The 18,969-nt window shown below is 45.8% G+C and overlaps 1 protein-coding gene and 1 non-coding gene across 3 annotated transcripts in view; one reads left to right on the top strand and one right to left on the bottom strand.

The window, feature by feature from the left end:
* The window catches only part of SLC24A4 (solute carrier family 24 member 4), a 195,986-nt gene that overhangs the window by 9,124 nt on the left and 167,893 nt on the right, over positions 1-18,969 (bottom strand). For both annotated transcript variants that reach the window (XM_004017955.5, XM_004017956.5), the window contains exons 13-16: positions 10,332-10,498; positions 5,012-5,126; positions 611-723; positions 206-271 (exon numbers count right to left, since the gene is read on the bottom strand). In XM_004017955.5, coding sequence (XP_004018004.2) covers positions 206-271; positions 611-723; positions 5,012-5,126; positions 10,332-10,498 — 461 coding nt within the window. The remainder of the gene's footprint in view (positions 1-205; positions 272-610; positions 724-5,011; positions 5,127-10,331; positions 10,499-18,969) is intronic.
* On the top strand, positions 807-878 carry TRNAY-GUA (transfer RNA tyrosine (anticodon GUA)). Its single transcript has one exon. It is a non-coding gene; the product is annotated as a tRNA-Tyr (tRNA).

Here is an 18,969-nt window from a genome sequence, read left to right as displayed (position 1 = left end):
CTTCTGGGGACTTCTCACCAGCTCAGGGAAAAGTGTCGTGGTGGATGCCAACATTCTTGGCACAAACTGTGTCTGGGGGTATCTGTGCATTTATATGTGTTTTTCAGCTTTATCCCTCACGGCCAAGGGGAAGAATTCAGACTGTGCAGAATCGGAGGAAACCATGTGTGTCTCAAACTGCCATTCTGGAATTGTAAAAACTCACGGTGAGAGCGACGGAGCCCAGCAGCAATGCCACGGAGTAGACCAGACCTCGACTGTTGATCTTCACCTGGAGAAACAAACACACACGCCCTGAACCTCTGGGCTGTTCAGGGGCCTATCTGTCCTGGGAGCGCACTGCCCTCGGGCCTACCCTTTCCCTCCTCTAGAAGCCACAGGTGGGTGTTCACAGCCGAAACACCTGTGAGTTCCAAGCAAACATGGGCTGCCTCTTGCAGGCACCCCCAGGCTGCTCTGGATGCCTTTGTACAAAGCGGCTGCCAGCCTGCAGAGGAGACGGGGGCAGTGCCTCCCCTGAAGCTCTTAGCTGCAGGGCCAACGCCACGCTCGCTCCCTGTGAAGCACAAGTGTCCAGTGTCATCTCACTAAGGAAGTGAGACGAACTTACCGTGGACCCATAATTAACAACCATGGTCTGCAGCCCCCACGGTATGCCGAGTCCCACGAGGATGTCGAACACGTTGCTTCCTATGGTGTTAGAGACCGCCATGTCACCAAGGCCTGCGGGGACAACCGACAGGTTATTCCTAACCCCCAATACCTCAGAATGTGATTTTATTGAGAGACAGGGTCTCTGCAGGGCTTCCCTGGTGGCTCAGATGGTAAAGAATCTGCCTGTAATGCAGGAGACCCAGGTTCGATTCCTGGGTTGGGAAGATCCCTTGGAGAAGGAATGGCTACCCACTCTAGTATTGCCTGGAGAATTACACGGACAGAGGAGACTGGAGGGCTACAGTCCATGGGGTCACAAAGAATCGGACAGGGGTAATCAGGTTAACATGAGGATGAATCCTAATTCGGTATGACTGGTGTTTTCATTAAAAGGGGAAATCTGTGCAAGGGTCTGCACACAGGGAGAACTCCAACCGAACATGAAGACCGCCTCCTACAAGGCAAGGAGAGAGGCCCGGAGCAGACAGAAAGAACCAGATTTTTCCAACACCTTGACCGCTAGCCTCCAGGACTGTGGGACAGTCAGTTTCTGGTTTCCTGTCTCCCAGGTTGTGGTAATTATGGCTGCCCTAGGAAACTAACCCAGAGCCCTTCATTATTTCTCCTGCTGGGGTGTCAGCCTGTGTTCTGGGATGACCCACTATGTGCCTCTCCTTATTTGAGATGCCCACCTTCTCTGGGAGGGAGGCGGCCTTGTCCTCGATGCATACTTGTGACCCAGGAGATGGCACCATGAGCTTGACCCGACGACAGAGCAGCAGGTCTTAGGCCCGGTTGGCCTCCCAAGAATGGACTCTTTGCCCCCAGCCAGACTAGAAGCATCTTAGAGGTGAGGGGCCATGTCATTACCTTCCCCTCCTGACCCACTGTCCAGTCTCCTACCAGCCAAACAATCTTAGGAACTCAATAACTTGAGAGGTACCAAGTTAGGGAACAAACTTTTAATGCTGGCTGAAATCTGTTCTAACCTGGCTCCCTAGGCCAAATTCAACACGACTGTCATAATCTGGCCACAAGCATCCGTGGAAAGAACAGGCCTGAAATGCATGTGCCTATAGCCATAAAGTCTTCTTGGTCACTGAGCAGCTTGCAGAGACTCAGACCAGCAACTGGATGACCGCCTCACCTCTGTTCAACCACCTGCCCCCAGGTATTAGCCAGGCTACCTCCTCCCACCCTGTTGCTGACATCCACTGACCTCCAGAGCACAGTGTCTCCCTGAGGGCATCACAGCTCCCTCCCTGTCTCCCTGGGCACCTATCTGAGTGCCTTCGAAATCCTGGCAGCTTAGTCCTACTGGGGGCAGTATCTCTGGGAAACCTGCCTTCCAGTCTCCCAGGATCTTGTGAAACACGAACGTGCAGCTCCTGTTTTGGGCCAGCTAGTCGTCCCTGGTGAGGAGGCAGGCACTAACTGGATGGGTCAGGAGGAACCAAGGTGCCCGGGTCTGGGCAAGAAGAGCGAGTGTGTTCTCAGGTTGGACTGCCAGGCTCTGTGTGGGTGCAGCCCCCTAAGGAATCTTACAGCAGCGATTCTCAGACTTCGAGAGCACACGACTCAAATTTCCATTCCCACCAACCACAGTCCAAGAGAGGTTCCCTTTTCTCCACACCCTCTCTAGCATGTGTTGTTTGGTTTTTTTTGAAGATGGCCATTCTGACCAGTGTGAGTTGATACCTCACTGCAGTTTTGATTTGCATTTCTCTAATAGTTAGTGATGTTGAGCATCTTTTCATGTGCCTCTTGGCTCTCTGTGTGTCTTCTTTGGAGAGATGTGTATTTAGGATTAGGGCTGACACATGTATACTGCGTGCATGCTCAGTTGCTCAGTCGTGTCTGACTCTGCAACCTTGGGGACTGTAGCCCATCAGACTCCTCTGTCCGTGGGATTTCCAAGGCAAGGATACTGGAGTGGGTTGCCATTTCCTTCTCCAGGGGATCATCCCGACCCAGGGATCAAACCCATGTCTCTTGTGTCTTCTGCATTGACAGGTGGATGCTTTACCACTGTGCCACCTGGGAAGCCCACGTATCTGCTACCATGTGTAAAATAGATGGCTAGTGAGAATCTGCTACAAAGCCCAGGGAGTACAGCTCGGTGATCTGTGATGACCTAGACGGGTGGGATGGGGTGGGAGGGAGGTCCACGAGGGAGGGGACATACGTATACATAGAGTTGACTCATTTTGTTGTTTAGCAGAAATTAACACAACATTGTAAAGTGATTATACTCCAATACAATATTTTTTAACGGACAAAAGAGAGCAAACAACTCGCTGGGGTCTTGCTGAAAAGCAGACTCTGGTTCAGTGGGGCTGGGATGGTGCCTGAGACTCTGTATTTCTCTCAAGCTGATGCTGCCAGCCTGGACCACACTGTGGGCTGTGAGGCTTTAGGGAGCCCAGGATGCCGTCTCTGCATGTTAGAGCTCACTGCACGGCTCCTGCCTCATGCAGGGGGCTCTGGGCAGAGGTTTCTGCATCCTCCGCCATAAAGAATCTATGTTTAATGTTGTCCGCTGGATCCTCTGTCACTCACATCAGCATCACCCTTAGGACAGCTATACACTCCCACCCCCACGTCAGCCTTCCTCCGTTTCTGTCTTTCTACATCTCACAGGATAATATCCCCACCTGTTCTTGTTCCTACAGAGCCCCTTTGGACTACACTGGGACCCTCCCCTCCAAGTTCTTAATCTTCTCGTATTATGACCCCTTTCCTGACCCACTAGCCTGGACTCCAAGGCCAGTTGTTTAAACGGCAGATTCTCTTGGCCCCTTGACCTTCCACTGTGTCCACCCAACCACCCCCAGCTCTGGATGAACTCATCTGTGTGTCGCGGGAGCTGGTACAACTCCAAATTCATGCTGGAACCCCACCCGAATTCACAACCCCGAATGTCAGCCAGGCTCTCAGGGCTTATTGGCTTTCCTTTTCCTCCCTGTACCGGCTTGAATAGCGGCCCCCACTCATGTCCAACCAAAACCTGTGAATGTGACCTAATTGCCAATAGAATCTTTGCAGATGCGATCCAATTAAAACAAGACCCTACTGAATTAAGGTGGGCCCTAATTCAGTGACTGGTGTGTCTTTGGACACAGACACACACAGAGGGAAGAGCACCATGTGAAAACACAAGCAGACGCTGGAGGGAGGTAGCCATAACCCAAGGATTCCTGGCACTCCCCGAAGCTGGCAGAGAACAAGGAAGGATTCCTTCCCAGAGCCTCCAGATAAGTACAGTCCTGCCAACACCTTAACCTTGGACGTGTAGCCTCCAGGACTGGAGAGTCCATTTCTGTTAAGTCACCCAGTTGGGATACTTTGGTTATGACAGCCCTGGGAAATGAATACACTCACTTCGAAGGTCACTCAGTTCAATTCCACGCCCCTCTGCTGCCTTCCCCAGCTGTCCCCATTCTCCACGAGGCTCCAGCCTCCTGCCAAACATACTCCCACCCTTCCCTTCCCCTCATTTCATCTTTTCTCAGGACCGATCAGCCAACTAACCAACCTTTCTTTCATCTTGAAGAAATAAAACATTTTCCTACTTTCTGAACCCACTTTCTGTTTGGACAGTTCTCTCCCCTCCTGTCTCCTCTGAGATTTCACGCCACTATTTGCCCTTCCTGCCTTCCATATTTTCACACTGCTGTCTACGGAGGAAGGTCGGTGGAAGTCCAGGCATGGATGCTATCTCACTGGTAGCAAAGGAGCAGCAGAGGAAGGCTGGCTCTTCATAGCCCTTCTGTTCTGCCATCGAGGAGTATACAGTGTTCCTTAGCCTGCTCATCCCCAAAGCACTTAGCTCCAAAGAAAATCCACCAAGCAAGCCATAACATTACATAAGTTCTAGAATTTGAAGAGGAATCAGAAAATAATTGGAGACATAGGATATCCCCACTTGGCCTGCCTGGGATCAGAACATTAGTGCATGTGCTGTAAAAATTCTGGGCTCCCGCTCTGTTCAGTCACACATTGGTGATGTCAGAATAAGCTCATTTTTTTTTTTTTTTTTTGGCAGCACAGCTAGTGGGATCTCAGTTCGTGCAGTGAAAGCCTGGAATTTTAACCACTAGGGCAGCAGGGAACTCCCAGAACAAGTCCATTTTTATTCACCTCCACACAGAGGCTTCTAGAAGCCTAGAGGAGGTGATCTTGGTAGTGATTCTCTTCATGGATGGAATCTACACGATGCTTTCCGGTCATCACCATTTCCTCCACAGAGGGACTTAGTGACTACCAGTCCTGAGAGCTATGAACTGTAACGCGGGCAGGGGGATGGGCCCACGTCCACGTGATGCCATCGGCTGCAGGCCCAAGACACCATCCGTACCTTGTCTGGCCACAATCAAGCTGGCCATGCAGTCGGGGACGCTCGTGCCTGCTGCAAGGAAAGTAATGCCCATGATGACATCGGGGATCCCAAGAGTGTATCCAATAATAGTCACCTGCAGAAGAGGGGGGAAACATCAACTCACAGAGGAGCACCCCTGAAAACCCTGCTTACAACTCAGAGTTTTTAACTTAAACATAGTACTCCTGTATCCAACAGAAAAATCTGGAATATGGTTTCTTTTTTTAAAACTGTCTTTTGAGTATTCTTTTTTCCAGATTACATGAGTAATCTGGGTTTACTGTTTTAAAAAGTTAAGAAAAAAAGTCAAAAGTAAGTATTAGTAAAAATCACCTACCATTTCTCAAGACTCTCAGACAACCACTATTAACACTTTTTATGAGCCAGTGAGTCTTAGACTTGAAAATGTAAGAAATCCTGTAGTGAGCTGTTAAAATAAGACCCGCCAGGCCCCACCCCCAGAGTTTCTGATTAGGAGATCTGGGGTAAAGCCCAGGAATCTGCATTCCTAACAAGTTCCTAGTTGGTTGAGACCCTGAGGCTGCTGACCTGGGAACCACATTTGAAAACCTCTGCTTTAGAATATGGGCTGCCCTGACAGCTCAGTTGGTAAAGAATCCTCCTGCAATGTAGGAGACCCCAGTTCAATTCCTGGGTCGGGAAGATCCACTGGAGAAGGGCTAGGCTACTCACTCCAGTATTCTTGGGCTTCCCTTGTGGCTCAGCTGGTAAAGAATCTGCCTACAATGTGGGAGACCTGGGTTTGATCCCTGGGCTTTAGAATATATCCTTGACCTTCTTTTTGGTGTTTGTATTAGAAAAAAATGAAATCAGATTATACTATCAGCACATATTTTGTGATTATATGCTTCACACAGTGATACAATATGAGTATCTTGCCATCATAAATATTCATCTACAGTCTTATTTTACACTGGTGCATGGATTCCATTGCATAGCTGTAAAAGTTCCTGTCCATCCATCACCGGTGGATAGGAAATGGCTTGTTTTTGTTCTTAAAATATCACCCTGTTATAACATGTAACATTTATTGAGCACCTCCTATGCACCAGGTCCTTTCCACCTTTTCACTTTCACAATCTCATCTGCTCTAGGCACCACCCACTGCTGAGGGAGGCACCATTATTATGCCCAAGAAAACGAGGGTCAGAGCGGGAGAAGTTACAATGCAGGTGGGCGTCAGGTCGGTGAGCAGCAGAGCAGGGATTCCAGGCCAAGTCTTTCTGACTCTAAAGCCTGCACTCCAATCTTGCCATCATGCTTTTTTAATTGGATGATAACTGCTTTACAAAGTTGTGTTGGTTTTTGTCATTCAACAATGCAGATCAGCTGTGAGTGTATGTATGTGTGTGTTTTATATATATATATAAAGTACATATACATAAGTACATATATATCCTCCCTCTGGAACATCATTTTGTCTTGTGTGAACATCCCTGGGTTCTCATCTTGCTATTATATCCTTAGGAAAAGTTCCAAGAAATAGAATCACTGGATTGAAGGATACACAGGCTTTTAAGGATCTTGAAGCATGGTCACATAACTCCTCTAATAAATGCCTGACACTCGGGAAATGGTGAGCAGCAGCTGGATGGAAAGCCCTAGAAGCACCTGGACAACCACACTCAAAACACCCTTTAGATGGCTCACCTCCCCATCTAGAAAATGTGAACAGCAGGATCTTTCAGGGTTGTTCACATCTCAGCTGATGGCTCCAGTCCCAGCAAATGTTTGGGTAAGCTAGTTTACTTCTCTGAGCCTCAGTTCCCTCATCTGTGAAATGGGCTTTTAAATGAGGAGTAAGAGAAAAGATGAGGCGACTGCATGGGCTGCGTGAGACATTCATAGATGTGTGTTTCCCTTCACTTTCAATCACTCATCTTGCAATCTATGGGGGCACAGAAAATGTGAGTGGTTAGCCCAGATGAAGTGTGCTTTCCAAGGGCAGAGCTTAGGCCTGGAATGAAGCCAGAGCTTGTGGACTAAAACCATATGCCTCCTAGGACAAAGCTTGTAGATGGGTTTGGCGATGCTCGACCCTCCAAAGACAGTGCTCAGTTCAGCAGCGCCAGGAACCAGGCAGTGCATGCGCTGACTGGCCTGCTCTGGGCTGTGCAAGGAGAAAGACTGAGGACTCAAAGCCACAGAGCTGAGGCATCAGTGCTTAACCCACAGTGACCAAGAGGGAGGTCTGCACAAGCACAGCCTGGCGTGGCTGACATGTTCTTACTGGGTGATACCAGATGTCATAAGTATAGGAGCCTGGGGTATTCTGGCAATAATGAAGGTGCTTCCCTTGTTTTCATTTCCTTATATCACTGGACTACCTGGATAAAAAGCTGGAGGGTGGAAGGACAGAAGGAAGGCTCTGTGTGTGTACATACAATGGTAACCCACTCCAGTATTCTTGCTTGGAGAATTCCATGGGCAGAGGAGCCTGGCAGGCTATCGTCCACGGGGTCACAAAGAGTTGGACATGACTGAGTGACTAACACTTGAACACACTCCAAGCATTCAGGACCAGAGATGCTACCTGAGTATGGCTTATCCTTGGACTCCAGCCTGGGGCCTTCTGAACTCCTGATGCTGAGGTTTCAGAAAGGGAAGCGGAGCCAAGTCCAGAGCTGGGCTGATGATCCACCTGACTTTGTTGGAGTCACACCTCCTCTTTGGTCCCCAGTCTCCCCAGTTGGGTGAAGGTGCTGCATCAGATGACTTATTTTTGAGATTCCCTCCCTTTGGATACTGACAGTCAAGAACTGTTTTCCCCAAAGCCTTAGGGGTGAGAGATGTGAAGGATGGTGGGGGTAAAAGATGAGCAGGTGAGACTCCAATGCTCCCTGGCGCCCCCATGAGGAAAGTAAGCGCCTGGCCCCTGGCACATCTTGCTTTCACAGAAATCAGGCTAATGTGACACTGTCATCTTTACCACTTTCTACTGTGGAAACCACTCAATTACCCAAAACTGAGGAGCTGAAGTTCCAAATCACAGGTAAGAGTGCCGCAGCAAGGTGGTTCCTATGACTTTGGCCAAGCTACTGCTAAGACTCTCTTTTAAGAAGCAGGAATGGGGTTTGTAAGACAAGGCGAGGGGGATGGGAATGTTATTCAATGTCCTACCTCACAGCTAATTAGTAGAACTGATTTCATAATACTGTTGTTTTCATTAATTAAAAAGAAGAAAAAATTTCACACATTAATTAATTTGATCTTCCCTAACTCTCACACCCACTCAAATGTCATGAAATACTTTTTTCGCTTGCAATATTGTTTGTGGAATGCACTTTAGTCAAAGAAATTGCTGGATCCTTTTATTAAATGTAAGCATGGGCTGGCCTTTAACCCTACTCGGTAGTCATGTTCGGATGTGAGAGTTGGGCCCTAAAGCAGGCTGAGTGCTGAAGAATTGATGCTTTCCAATTGTGTTGGAGAAGACTCTTGAGAGTCTCTTGGACTACAGGGAGATCAAACCAATCAGTCCTAAAGGACATCAACCCTGAATATTCATTGGAAGAGCTGATGCTGAAGCTCCAATACTTTGGCCACTCGATGCCAAGAGCTGACTCATTGGAAACGACCCTGATGCTGGGAAAGGCTGAAGGCAAAAAGGAGAGGAGGGCAGCAGAGGATGAGATGGTTAGATAGCACCACCAACACAATGGATATGAATTTGAGCAAACTCCGGGAGGTAGTGAAGGACAGAGAAGTCTGGAGTGCTAAAGTCCATGGGGTCAGAAAGAGATGGACACAACTCAGTGACTGAACAACAACATCTTTGACCGTCATCCTTTTTGGAGGGTGGGGGGAGTCTGTTAAAGCTATTTGCAACTTCTTTTCTACATAAGAAAACACGCACACACCTTGGCATCTATGAGATTTAAACCTCTATCTGAACAAGCTTGGAAGCAGTGTCGGCTGCATCTCATGGTGAACATGGCTGATATTTACAGTTATGATCAATTTGCTATGTTGCTAGCTCACACCTGATGCCTGAACAGAACCCTTTCATCTCCCAATAACCTGCAGACAGTGGCGATCGTGTCCATTTTGCAGAGGGGACAACAGTAGCTCATGGAAGCTGAGTCTCCTGTCCAGGTTTCATGGCTCCAGTGGGGAGAACCAGGATCCATAGCCAGTCCCATGTGACCCCACAGCTCTTCTTCTCCCACCAAACTGTTCCTCTTGGGTTAAGAGAATGTTGCCCTTGTGCCTCTGAGGCCATCACACACCTTTGCCCTGTGTGTTAGGTGGCATCAGGTGTTAGGAGGAGAGTGAAATGGCTGCATGGATACTGCTGAGGTGTGAGAGGCTTGCAGGTGAACTTCAGAATAGAAACGCAGAGGTTCTGCACCTGCTTCTCTCGCTGTTCATGGGCTCCCCAGGTGGGTGAAAGGAAGAGGGGGAACCCCACAAGATGATATACAGAGTCAGAAGAAGGGGGCTCCTGTTTGGACCCACCTAGCCCGTGAAAGGTTTGCCCAGGGAGCAGTCATGTGGGGCCAGAGGGGCTAGGCCAAAGCCTCTCTGCCTGAAGATTCTAAGAGCAACTGAGAGGCCATTCAGGCGAGTGGCTGAGATCCTAGACTCTGGGGGATCAATACCCAGGTTCTAATCCCAACTCTAGAATTCAGTAATTGTGCAACTAGTTGTGCAATAGTTGTTAACTGCCTAACAGGACAAATGACTCAATCTCTAGGCCTCAGGTTCCTCATCTGGGAAATGGGCACAATAAAACTGCTTACCCCATTGGGTTGCTGTGAGGACTAGAACAGTTTACCTAAAGTTTATATCTGTGCCTGGACATAGGAAGGGGGGAAGAACACCCCTGGGCAGGGGCCATGGAAAGGGCTGCCTGGTGTTTGTCTCCCTCCGACTCCAGTCTCCATCACATTCCTCTATGGATGCTGGAAAGGAAGGGGGCCTAGTGATTAGCCCTCCAGAGCTCTTTCTAGACAGTGTCTGCCATCCCTGCCACATTCCGCTTCCCATCACACCAGGGTGGCATGGCCCAGGCTGTCCATGTGAAGGTAAACTTCCCTCCCATGGACACTGTGGACCATGCCGTGTCTATCTGGGTATCCCCGATACACAGCACAGCTTCAAATGACTCTGCTGAAACCCCTTCCTGCTGAGAAATAAGCCAAGGTCTTTCAAGGTAGGTGAGTTGCTGAAGGTGATCCAGCAGTGCCTGCGGTCACTCCTGATCCCAGCTCTCCCACCTCTGGCAGGCGCTGGGCAAGGGCTGTCCGCACGGCCCACCCCCTCCCCCGCCACTCACCAGCCACACCATCAGGTAGGAGAAGACAGCAATCCAGAGCGTGGCGATGACGAAGGTGAGCATGAAGAACTTCTCCCAGCGGGGCTTGCTGCAGTTGGGGATGGTGATGCACAGGAGGAAGATGAGCGGCCAGGTGAACACCCACTTGACTTTGTCCCCTCTTGCCTCTGCAGAGGGATGGGGTGGAGCCAGAAGGGCGAGAAACCGTAGGTTACACACCTGCCACTCTACCTGCACGTTTACCTTTTCATGCCAAACAAGAAGATGCTACGAATATGACTCCCAGCAACGGACTTTGCAGAATGACACCCCTCCGTATCGTCAACCTGGAAGTGATCTCAGCAAAACAGATGAGTGTTTGTTGACTTAATAACCACTGTCAGTAAAAATCCTTCATTTGACAGGGTGAGGAAAATGAGACCCAGAGCTGGAACAAATTTGTACAGGGCAGCTGGAATGGGATGTTGAATATGAATAGGCCTTGGAGTCAAAGTGTGGTTGGAATTCAAACGACCTTGAGCAACCCCCTCAACTCCACTTCCTCCTCCGATAATAACAGAGGTAAGTGGCAACACAATAGTTGATGCAGGGAATATTTGCCATGTGGAGCAGGCATAATGCTAAGCATTTTGCATTTTAGTAGTTTCTTCATCTGCTAAAAGGAATCATTATCACTTTCTTGGTTGTTGCAAAAATGACATGACACACTGTATATAAAACACCCAGCACAAAGAACTTGGCAAAGAAGGTGCTCTAGAAATCTCAGCTCATTTGTTCCCAGGTCATATACTCAATCAGTGGCAGATGCAAGACTAAAATGTGGTATTCAGCTGACAGGTATGACCTCACTGACCCCTACCAAGGGAATCCACAAACAATTTAACTGACGAGAAGTGGCCACTGAGTACAAGCATAGTGTAATGATCCTTAATAAGTGGCTTATCCTTAATAAGCCGCTGGGTATTTTCAGCACATGCATGCTCAAAGCAGGTTTGTGGGTAATGCCAATGATTTGGTGGAGGAAGTGCCTCTGAAAATTCTCTCCTCCATAAAAGCAATGAAAACATTAGCAAAAATAGTCTAAGTCAACTTGTTTTAGAACTCTGGAAATTAACCAAAGCCTTGTAGCCATCCAGGAAGTGTTTATTTAAGAAAATAATCTGGGTAAAATTAAGAACAGTGAACTTTATAGAGTTTTAACTTGTCTTGTTTTCATTTTCTTTCATCAGCTTTGGAGCAGTCTTGAAAAACCAGTAGCCTGGCATCCACCAGAGGGGGAAGAACAGGATTAGAGTTCCTTCCAAGTGTGTTCCCAGAGGACTGGCATTATCTGACCTGTCTGCTGGTTTTCTGGATGACCCTACTTTCAAGGTGTCTTTATTTTACCTGAATCAGAGCTCACCCAGTATGAACAGACTTTTCCTTGAGGGCATTTGTTGAAAACAATCAGAGACAATTGTTGAAAACTGTGCTGCCTGCGGTGGTGGAAAACAGCTGGACAAACAATAGGTTAATGAAAAAGCTTATAAGGAAAAGCTGGGAATGAGATATCCCTAGAGGACTTGGAAAAGCTCCCAGGTAGTTCTAGGAATACCGAAAGTTCATAACAGGTAAAGGGCTGTTCCCAGTGTTATTTGCATTCTTAGGAAAGACTTGGCTTCCCAGATGGCTCAGTGGTGAAGATTCTAGCTGCTCATGTAGGAGCCACAGGAGATGCGGATTTGATTCTGGGTCGGGAATATACTTTGGAGGAGGAAATCCATTCCAGTATTCTTGCCAGGATAATCCCATGGTCAGAGGAGTCTGGGAGGCCCCAGCCTACGTGGTTGTAAAGAGTTAGACAGGACTGGGCAACTGAGCATGCAGAAAAGACTTGAGAACACCTTAATCTTTCACTTCTGTCTAACATTGAGACTCTGAGAAAACAAGAAGTAAAAGGCTAAGGTGGAGTTGTTAACTGCCTGACTGAGTGTTAAAGGCCTGCCCCAAACCCACACAGAACCCAGCAAAGAGAAGGAGACTTGTTTTGAGCCAGGCATCTAAAGAAATCTCTGGGTAATCATTAGCAGATATTTCAGGGGTCACACAACAAACAATATAGATTTTACAGAATTAGAAAAGTCACCAAACAAGCAGCAACAATAGTAAAGCAACAACAAACAGCCACGGGAATGGGAAAGAGCCTGATTTCTTATTATTACTTCACGTTCAGTTCAGTTGCTCAGTTGTGTCTGACTCTTTGTGATCCCATGAATCGCAGCACGCCAGGCCTCCCTGTCCATCACCAACTCCCGGAGTTCACTCAGACTCACATCCATCAAGTCTGTGATGCCATCCAGCCATCTCATCCTCTGTCATCCCCTTCTCCTCCTGTCCCCAATCCCTCCCAGCATCAGAGTCTTTTCCAATGAGTCAACTCTTCTCATGAGGTGGCCAAAGTACTGGAATTTCAGCTTTAGCATCATTCCTTCCAAAGAAATCCCAGGGCTGATCTCCTTCAGAATGGACTGGTTGGATCTCCTTGCAGTCCAAGGGACCCTCAAGAGTCTTCTCCAAAACCACAGTTCAAAAGCATCAATTCTTCGGCACTCAGGTTTCTTCACAGTCCAACTCTCACATCCATACATGACCACTGGAAAAGCCATAGCCTTGACTAGATGGACCTTTGTTGGCAAAGTAATGTCTCTGCTTTTCAATATGCTGTCTAGGTTGGTCATAAATTTTCTTCCAAGGAGTAAGCATCTTTTAATTTCATGGCTGCAATCACCATCTGCAGTGATTTTGGAGCCCCCCAAAATAAAGTCTGATACTGTTTCCACTGTTTCCCATCTATTTCCCATGAAGTGATGGGACCAGATGCCATGATCTTCGTTTTCTGAATGTCGAGCTTTAAGCCAACTTTTTCACTCTCCTCTTTCACTTTCATCAAGAGGCTTTTTAGTTCCTCTTCACTTTCTGCCATAAGGGTGGTGTCATCTGCATATCTGAGGTGATTGATATTTCTCCCGGCAATCTTGATTCCAGCTTGTGCTTCACCCAGCCCAGCGTTTCTCATGATGTACTCTGCATAGAAGTTAAATAAGCAGGGTGACAATATACAGCCTTGACGTACTCCTTTTCCTATTTGGAACCAGTCTGTTGTTCCATATCCAGTTCTAACTGTTGCTTCCTGACCTGCATATAGGTTTCTCAAGAGGCAGGTCAGGTGGTCTGTATTCCCATCTCTTTCAGAATTTCCCACAGTTTATTGTGATCCACACAGTCAAAGGCTTAGAAGGATTTAAATCATGTAATGTTTATTCTACAACCTTTCCACATTGGAAAGAAATTAGAAATTAATAACAGAAGGAAAACTGGAACATTTACAAATACGTAGATATTAAATAACACACTCCTAAATGACCAATGGTTCAAAGAAGAAATAATAAGGGAAATTAGAAAATACTTTGAGATGAATGAAAATGAAAAGAGAGCACACCCAAACATATGGAATGCAGTGAAATCAGTGCTTAGAGAGAGATTTATAGCTATAAATTCTTATATTAAAAAAGAGGAAAGGATGCAAATCAATGACCTAACTTTACACCTTAAGAAATAAACAAACAAACAAAAAAAACAGTCAATTAAGTCCAAAAAAAGAAGAAAGGAAATAATCAAGATTGAAGCAGAAGTATGTGAAATAGGAAAAAATCCCAGAACCAATTAAATGAAAAATTGGTTCTTAAAAAGATAACACAGTTGACAAATCTTTAGATAGAGTGACCAAGAAAAAAAGAGAGAAGACTCAAATTACTAAAATCAGGAATTAAAGAGGGATTCCACTATGAATCTTACAGAAATAAAAAGAATTATTAAGGAACACTATGAACAACTGTGTGCCAAAAAATTAGGTAACCCTGGTGAAACAGAAAAAACATTCCACAAAGACAGAAACAAACTGACTCAAAACGAAAGAGAAAACCTGAATAGACACAGAACGAGAAGCTGAAATAGTAATCAGGAAACTTCCCTTAAGGTAAAGCCAGGACCAGATGGTTTCATGGGTACTTCCGCCAAGTGTTTAAAGAAGGATTAGCATGAGTCCTTTGCAAAGTCTTCCAAAAGATAAAGAAGGAGAGAACACTTCCCAATTTGCTCTGTGAAGCTAGTGGTACCCTGATACCAAAGCCAGACATCAAGAGAAAACAAAACTACACACCAATATCCCTTATGAATATAGATGCGAAAATTCTTAAAATTCTGGCAAACTGAATCCAGCAACACATAAAAAGAATTATACACCAGTACCAAGTAGAATTTATCCCAGCAATGTAAGGTTGGTTTGACATATGAAATTCAATCATTAACCACATTAACAGAATAATGAATGAAAAAGCACAATCCTCTCAACTGATACAAAATCCAACACTCTTTTATGATAAAACACTTAGCATTAGCAAACTAGGAATAGAAAAGAATTTCCTTAGCTTGATAAAGGGCACCTACAAACACCCGACACTTCACTTCACATTTAATGGTGAAAGGCTGAAAACCTTCAACAAGATGAGAATGTCTGCTCTTAGAACTTTTATTCAACACTATTTTGCAAGTTTGAGTCAGGAACAGTAGGCAATTCCTCAATACGTCCCACAAAAATCTGTACTCAAATATATATAGCAGTATTTTTCATAACAGCCTCAAATAACCATGAGGTTATAAATGGATAAACAAAATGTAGCATATAAATCAATGGAATGTTTTCCATGCATAAGAAGGAATGAAGCATTGATACTACATTGCATGGATGAACCTATAAGACACTGCATGAAATGAAAAAGGACTTTCCTGGGTGGTACAGTGGATAGGAATCTGTCTGCCAATGCAGGGCCCATGCAGCAGGGAACACCCAGTATAGCCAAAAACAAATAAACAATTAAAAAATTATATGGTGGTGATGTTGCGGAACTTTGTGAACATATTAAAAAAACATTGACTTGTATACTTTGTAAGTATGAATTTTATGGTTGATAAATTATAGCTCAATAAAAAAGAAACTGCAGAGTAGGCTGACAATAGCAGTTTTAGCTCTGAACACCTGTGCCTGAATCTTCCTAAGTCACTAAAATCGTATTTGCTGAGAAAAAACACCCAGCCTGTTTATGAATCAAGAGAATACGGTTAGCTAGAAATCAGCAAATTCATTCTAGATGCTACACCTAGAAAAACATCTGTCTTCCCAGATCTTCCTCTACATACACCTTTCTGTATTTTGTAATCCTTGTGCAAACAGAAGAAAGTTTTCCTGATTAGTTTGTACAAAATTTCAACCCACATCCCAACTCATCCAGGCTGCCAGAGAAGGAGGGCATCCCCATAAATGACCTAAAACCCTGCATATAAAGGAAGGATTTACTTTGGGGAATTGTAAACCTGGACACTTACAGGCTTAGGAGTGTCTTTGCAGGTACCTATACATGCCACAGCAGAAGGATAATTTATTTTCACAGGCACCAAACTGCACCTGATGTCAGTTTGCCTAGTATGGATTTCACATCTGGTTTGGACATCTGATCTGGCCCCACTCAGCTAGCAAGCCTCAAGGCCCACAATTGTTTACTAAGAGACAATGCTCCATTTGACCTGTTCTATGGCTTTTTTTAACTGTTGGATGAGATCCAGTAGTGGATGGGATTGTGAAATCAATTAAGTGGGTGGCATCTAGTATTCCCCTAAAAAGAAAAAAGTATTATAGCTATGGTATATAGTGAGTTAAATATTACTCAGAAGACTTCTGTTTCCTTTTTATAGATATCCATGTATGTGTGTGTGTGTGTCTGTGTGTACGTGCGCGTGCGCACAATTTAATTATTACTGTGGGTCATGGTCCAAGTGTGGAACACATTCACAGTGATCATGCTGTGCCCCTTCCCCCCACCCCCTACCCCCACCTTCCACTGGTCTTCAGCGTCTACATTGTTTAATCAGGCATTGTAAGACCCCAAACACGGAAATGATTACTGTGGTTTCCAGGAGCAAATGCAAGGCAGGGTGAGCAGGCTTAGGATTGGCTTGTTTGAACAGTCTCAGGAGGTTCTTGAGGACAGGGCTGTCTCCAGTTATCTGGTACTTGACCATGGGTGATCAGGGTAAGGGAATAGAGCTTCCTGCAGTGAGAGAGCCAGATGGGACCCTGGTTGATAAGCATCAGGGAACAGAGCCTCCTGGCATGTGAGAGCCAGATGGAGGCCGGTGATTCAGAATACTGGGCTCAGGCTTGGTTAGTCTGCATATGAAAAGTGTAGTTCTGGATGGGTAGTTTGCTATCTCTAGGAAATGGTTAGCTGGGGCAATGCTCGGCTGTGCTGGGCATTTATTGTTCTTGTCTGCCCAGCATCCACTCCCCTTTACTGGTAACAGCAAGCTAATTTTTTTTTTTAGGGAACCAACCCTTCATGCCACATCATTCACATGGTTTGGAGGGCTGACTCTACTTCCTAGCTCTATGGGTGGGGTGTGCGAGTCAAGCTTGGCTAATCATGCATTCCATAAATACTTAGTGTGTTCATTCTCTGTGCTGGCGCTATTCTAGGTTCTGAGAATCTGCCAGGGGACAAGTCAACAACCCTTGCCGTTGAGTGGCTTACATAGGTTTGGGCTTGAGTGGATAACCCATTTAGAGACCTATGTGAGGATTTTGCTGAGAACCACTGTCTATAATATCCATTATCCCTTCCTCCTTATTAACAGAACCTTATTTTGCTTTGGACAGTAGTTTCCCAGCTAAAAACCTTAATTTCCTAGGCTTCCTGGCAGGAAGGAGTGGCCACAGAACAGTTCTGGACAATGAGATGTAAGTAGATGTCTATGTGGTGGGGTTTCCAGAAATGTGACTATCTTCCTAATAAGAAGAGACGGTTTATTGACACATCTCTTGTCCTTTGTTCTTCCCCCTTGTTCCTGCCTGGAACATGAACGTACAAGCCACAGGAGCCACTTGGCAAACTTGAAGACAAAAGTCACCTGTTAAGGATGGAGGAATGGAAATGGAACACCGATGGTATAACAGAGCTACAAGACTCCCTAATCTCAGGACTTTTTATGTGATTAAAAATAAACCCCTTGAGGTGAAGTCTTTGTCACTTAAATTTTCTGTTACACGCAGCCCAATGCAATCCTTAGTCAGCCAGAGGCACCACTTGTATGTACACTTGGTTAACCCAATGGGATATAAACCTAGATGGCTGGTGGTCATCTTTGCCAGCTACCTGAGGATGAAGCTAGTGCAAGGGAAAGCCTTGCTGAGAGATAGATAGGGTCTTGTAACCACTTGAGCCCAATGTCAAGCTTTGCCTGAAGGTAGATTCTCCCATTGAATCTGCCGCTGTGGGTCCTTTGGCTTAAACCAACCTGAGTTGGATTTCTGTAACATCAAGCCTAGACTAATTTATGGGGCAAAGTGATAAGAGTTTGGGGGTCTACAGTGTGACAATGTTTATCCTGAGGGACACTCCTCTGACAATGAGCCCCTCCCACCCACCGCCAACTGCCATTCTTCAAGTGCAATGTCAAGGACATGTGAGAGATGCTCACTGTGGACTCTGCTGTGCAAACATAAGCAAGAGAAAGAAGAGCTGCTGGTGTTTCTTTCCCTCTTAGATTTCTTTTTTGAAGCAGGAAATCACAATTTAATTATGTGAAAAAAATCTTTACAAGTGAACTCTAACAAAACAGATGGCTAATCATACTGGTACAAAAAATGAAGAAGAGATGCAGTTGCTAATGAAAAACTTCAAACAAAATAATGTGGACAATGAACCACCTAGAGTGGTTAACTGGTGGTATGAGGGGGTGTGTGCTATTGGGTGAAGTAGATATTCAGTGTTCTTGCCTGGAGAATCCCAGGGACGGGGGAGCCTGGTGGGCTTCCGTTTATGGGGTCACACAGAGTCGGACACGACTGAAGTGACTTAGCGGTAGCAGCAGCAAACTAGTAATGTTTACACAAAAGCATAAGTCTAAGACCAGTGGTTCTCAAACTGGAATATAAATCAGAATCCCCTGGAGCTAATGACTGGGTAGCTGTGGAGTTGGCGAGGGAGGTGGTTCGAGAATTTGCATTCGTAACAAGTTCCCTGGTGCTACTAATGCTGCTTTTCCAGCTTGAGAAACACCATTCTAGATTGACTCCATTTAAAAACTGAGATAATAAAGATATAAAATTCACCACTTTTAAAGTATATTAGGTGGTTTTAGTATATTAGAAAGTGAAAGTGAAGTCAGTGAAGTCGCTCAAGTCATTCTTTGCGACCCCATGGACTGTTTGCAGCCTACCAGGCTCCTCCATCCAGGAGATTTTCCAGGCAAGAATACTGGAGTGGCTTGCCATTTCCTTCAGGCTATATAATTCCAGAAGATTTTTAGGACCCTGAAAAGAAACCCCCTCCCTGTTACCAATATTCCCCATTTCTCTTCCTCTCAAGCTCTATGAGTGAGCTACCCTGTCTCTGTAGATCGGCCTATTCTGGACATTCTATATACCTGGAATCATAGTATGTGGTCTTTCATGCCTGGCTTCTTTCACTTAGCAGAATGTTTTCAAAGTTCACCCATGTTGTAGCATGAACAGTGACTCATTCCCTTTTATGGCCAAATAATATTC

Source organism: Ovis aries, chromosome 18, assembly GCF_016772045.2.
Source record: "Ovis aries strain OAR_USU_Benz2616 breed Rambouillet chromosome 18, ARS-UI_Ramb_v3.0, whole genome shotgun sequence".
Lineage (NCBI taxonomy): Eukaryota > Metazoa > Chordata > Mammalia > Artiodactyla > Bovidae > Ovis > Ovis aries.
Note: the sequence above shows the minus strand (reverse complement) of the source record. Positions and strands in the feature narration are given on the sequence as shown.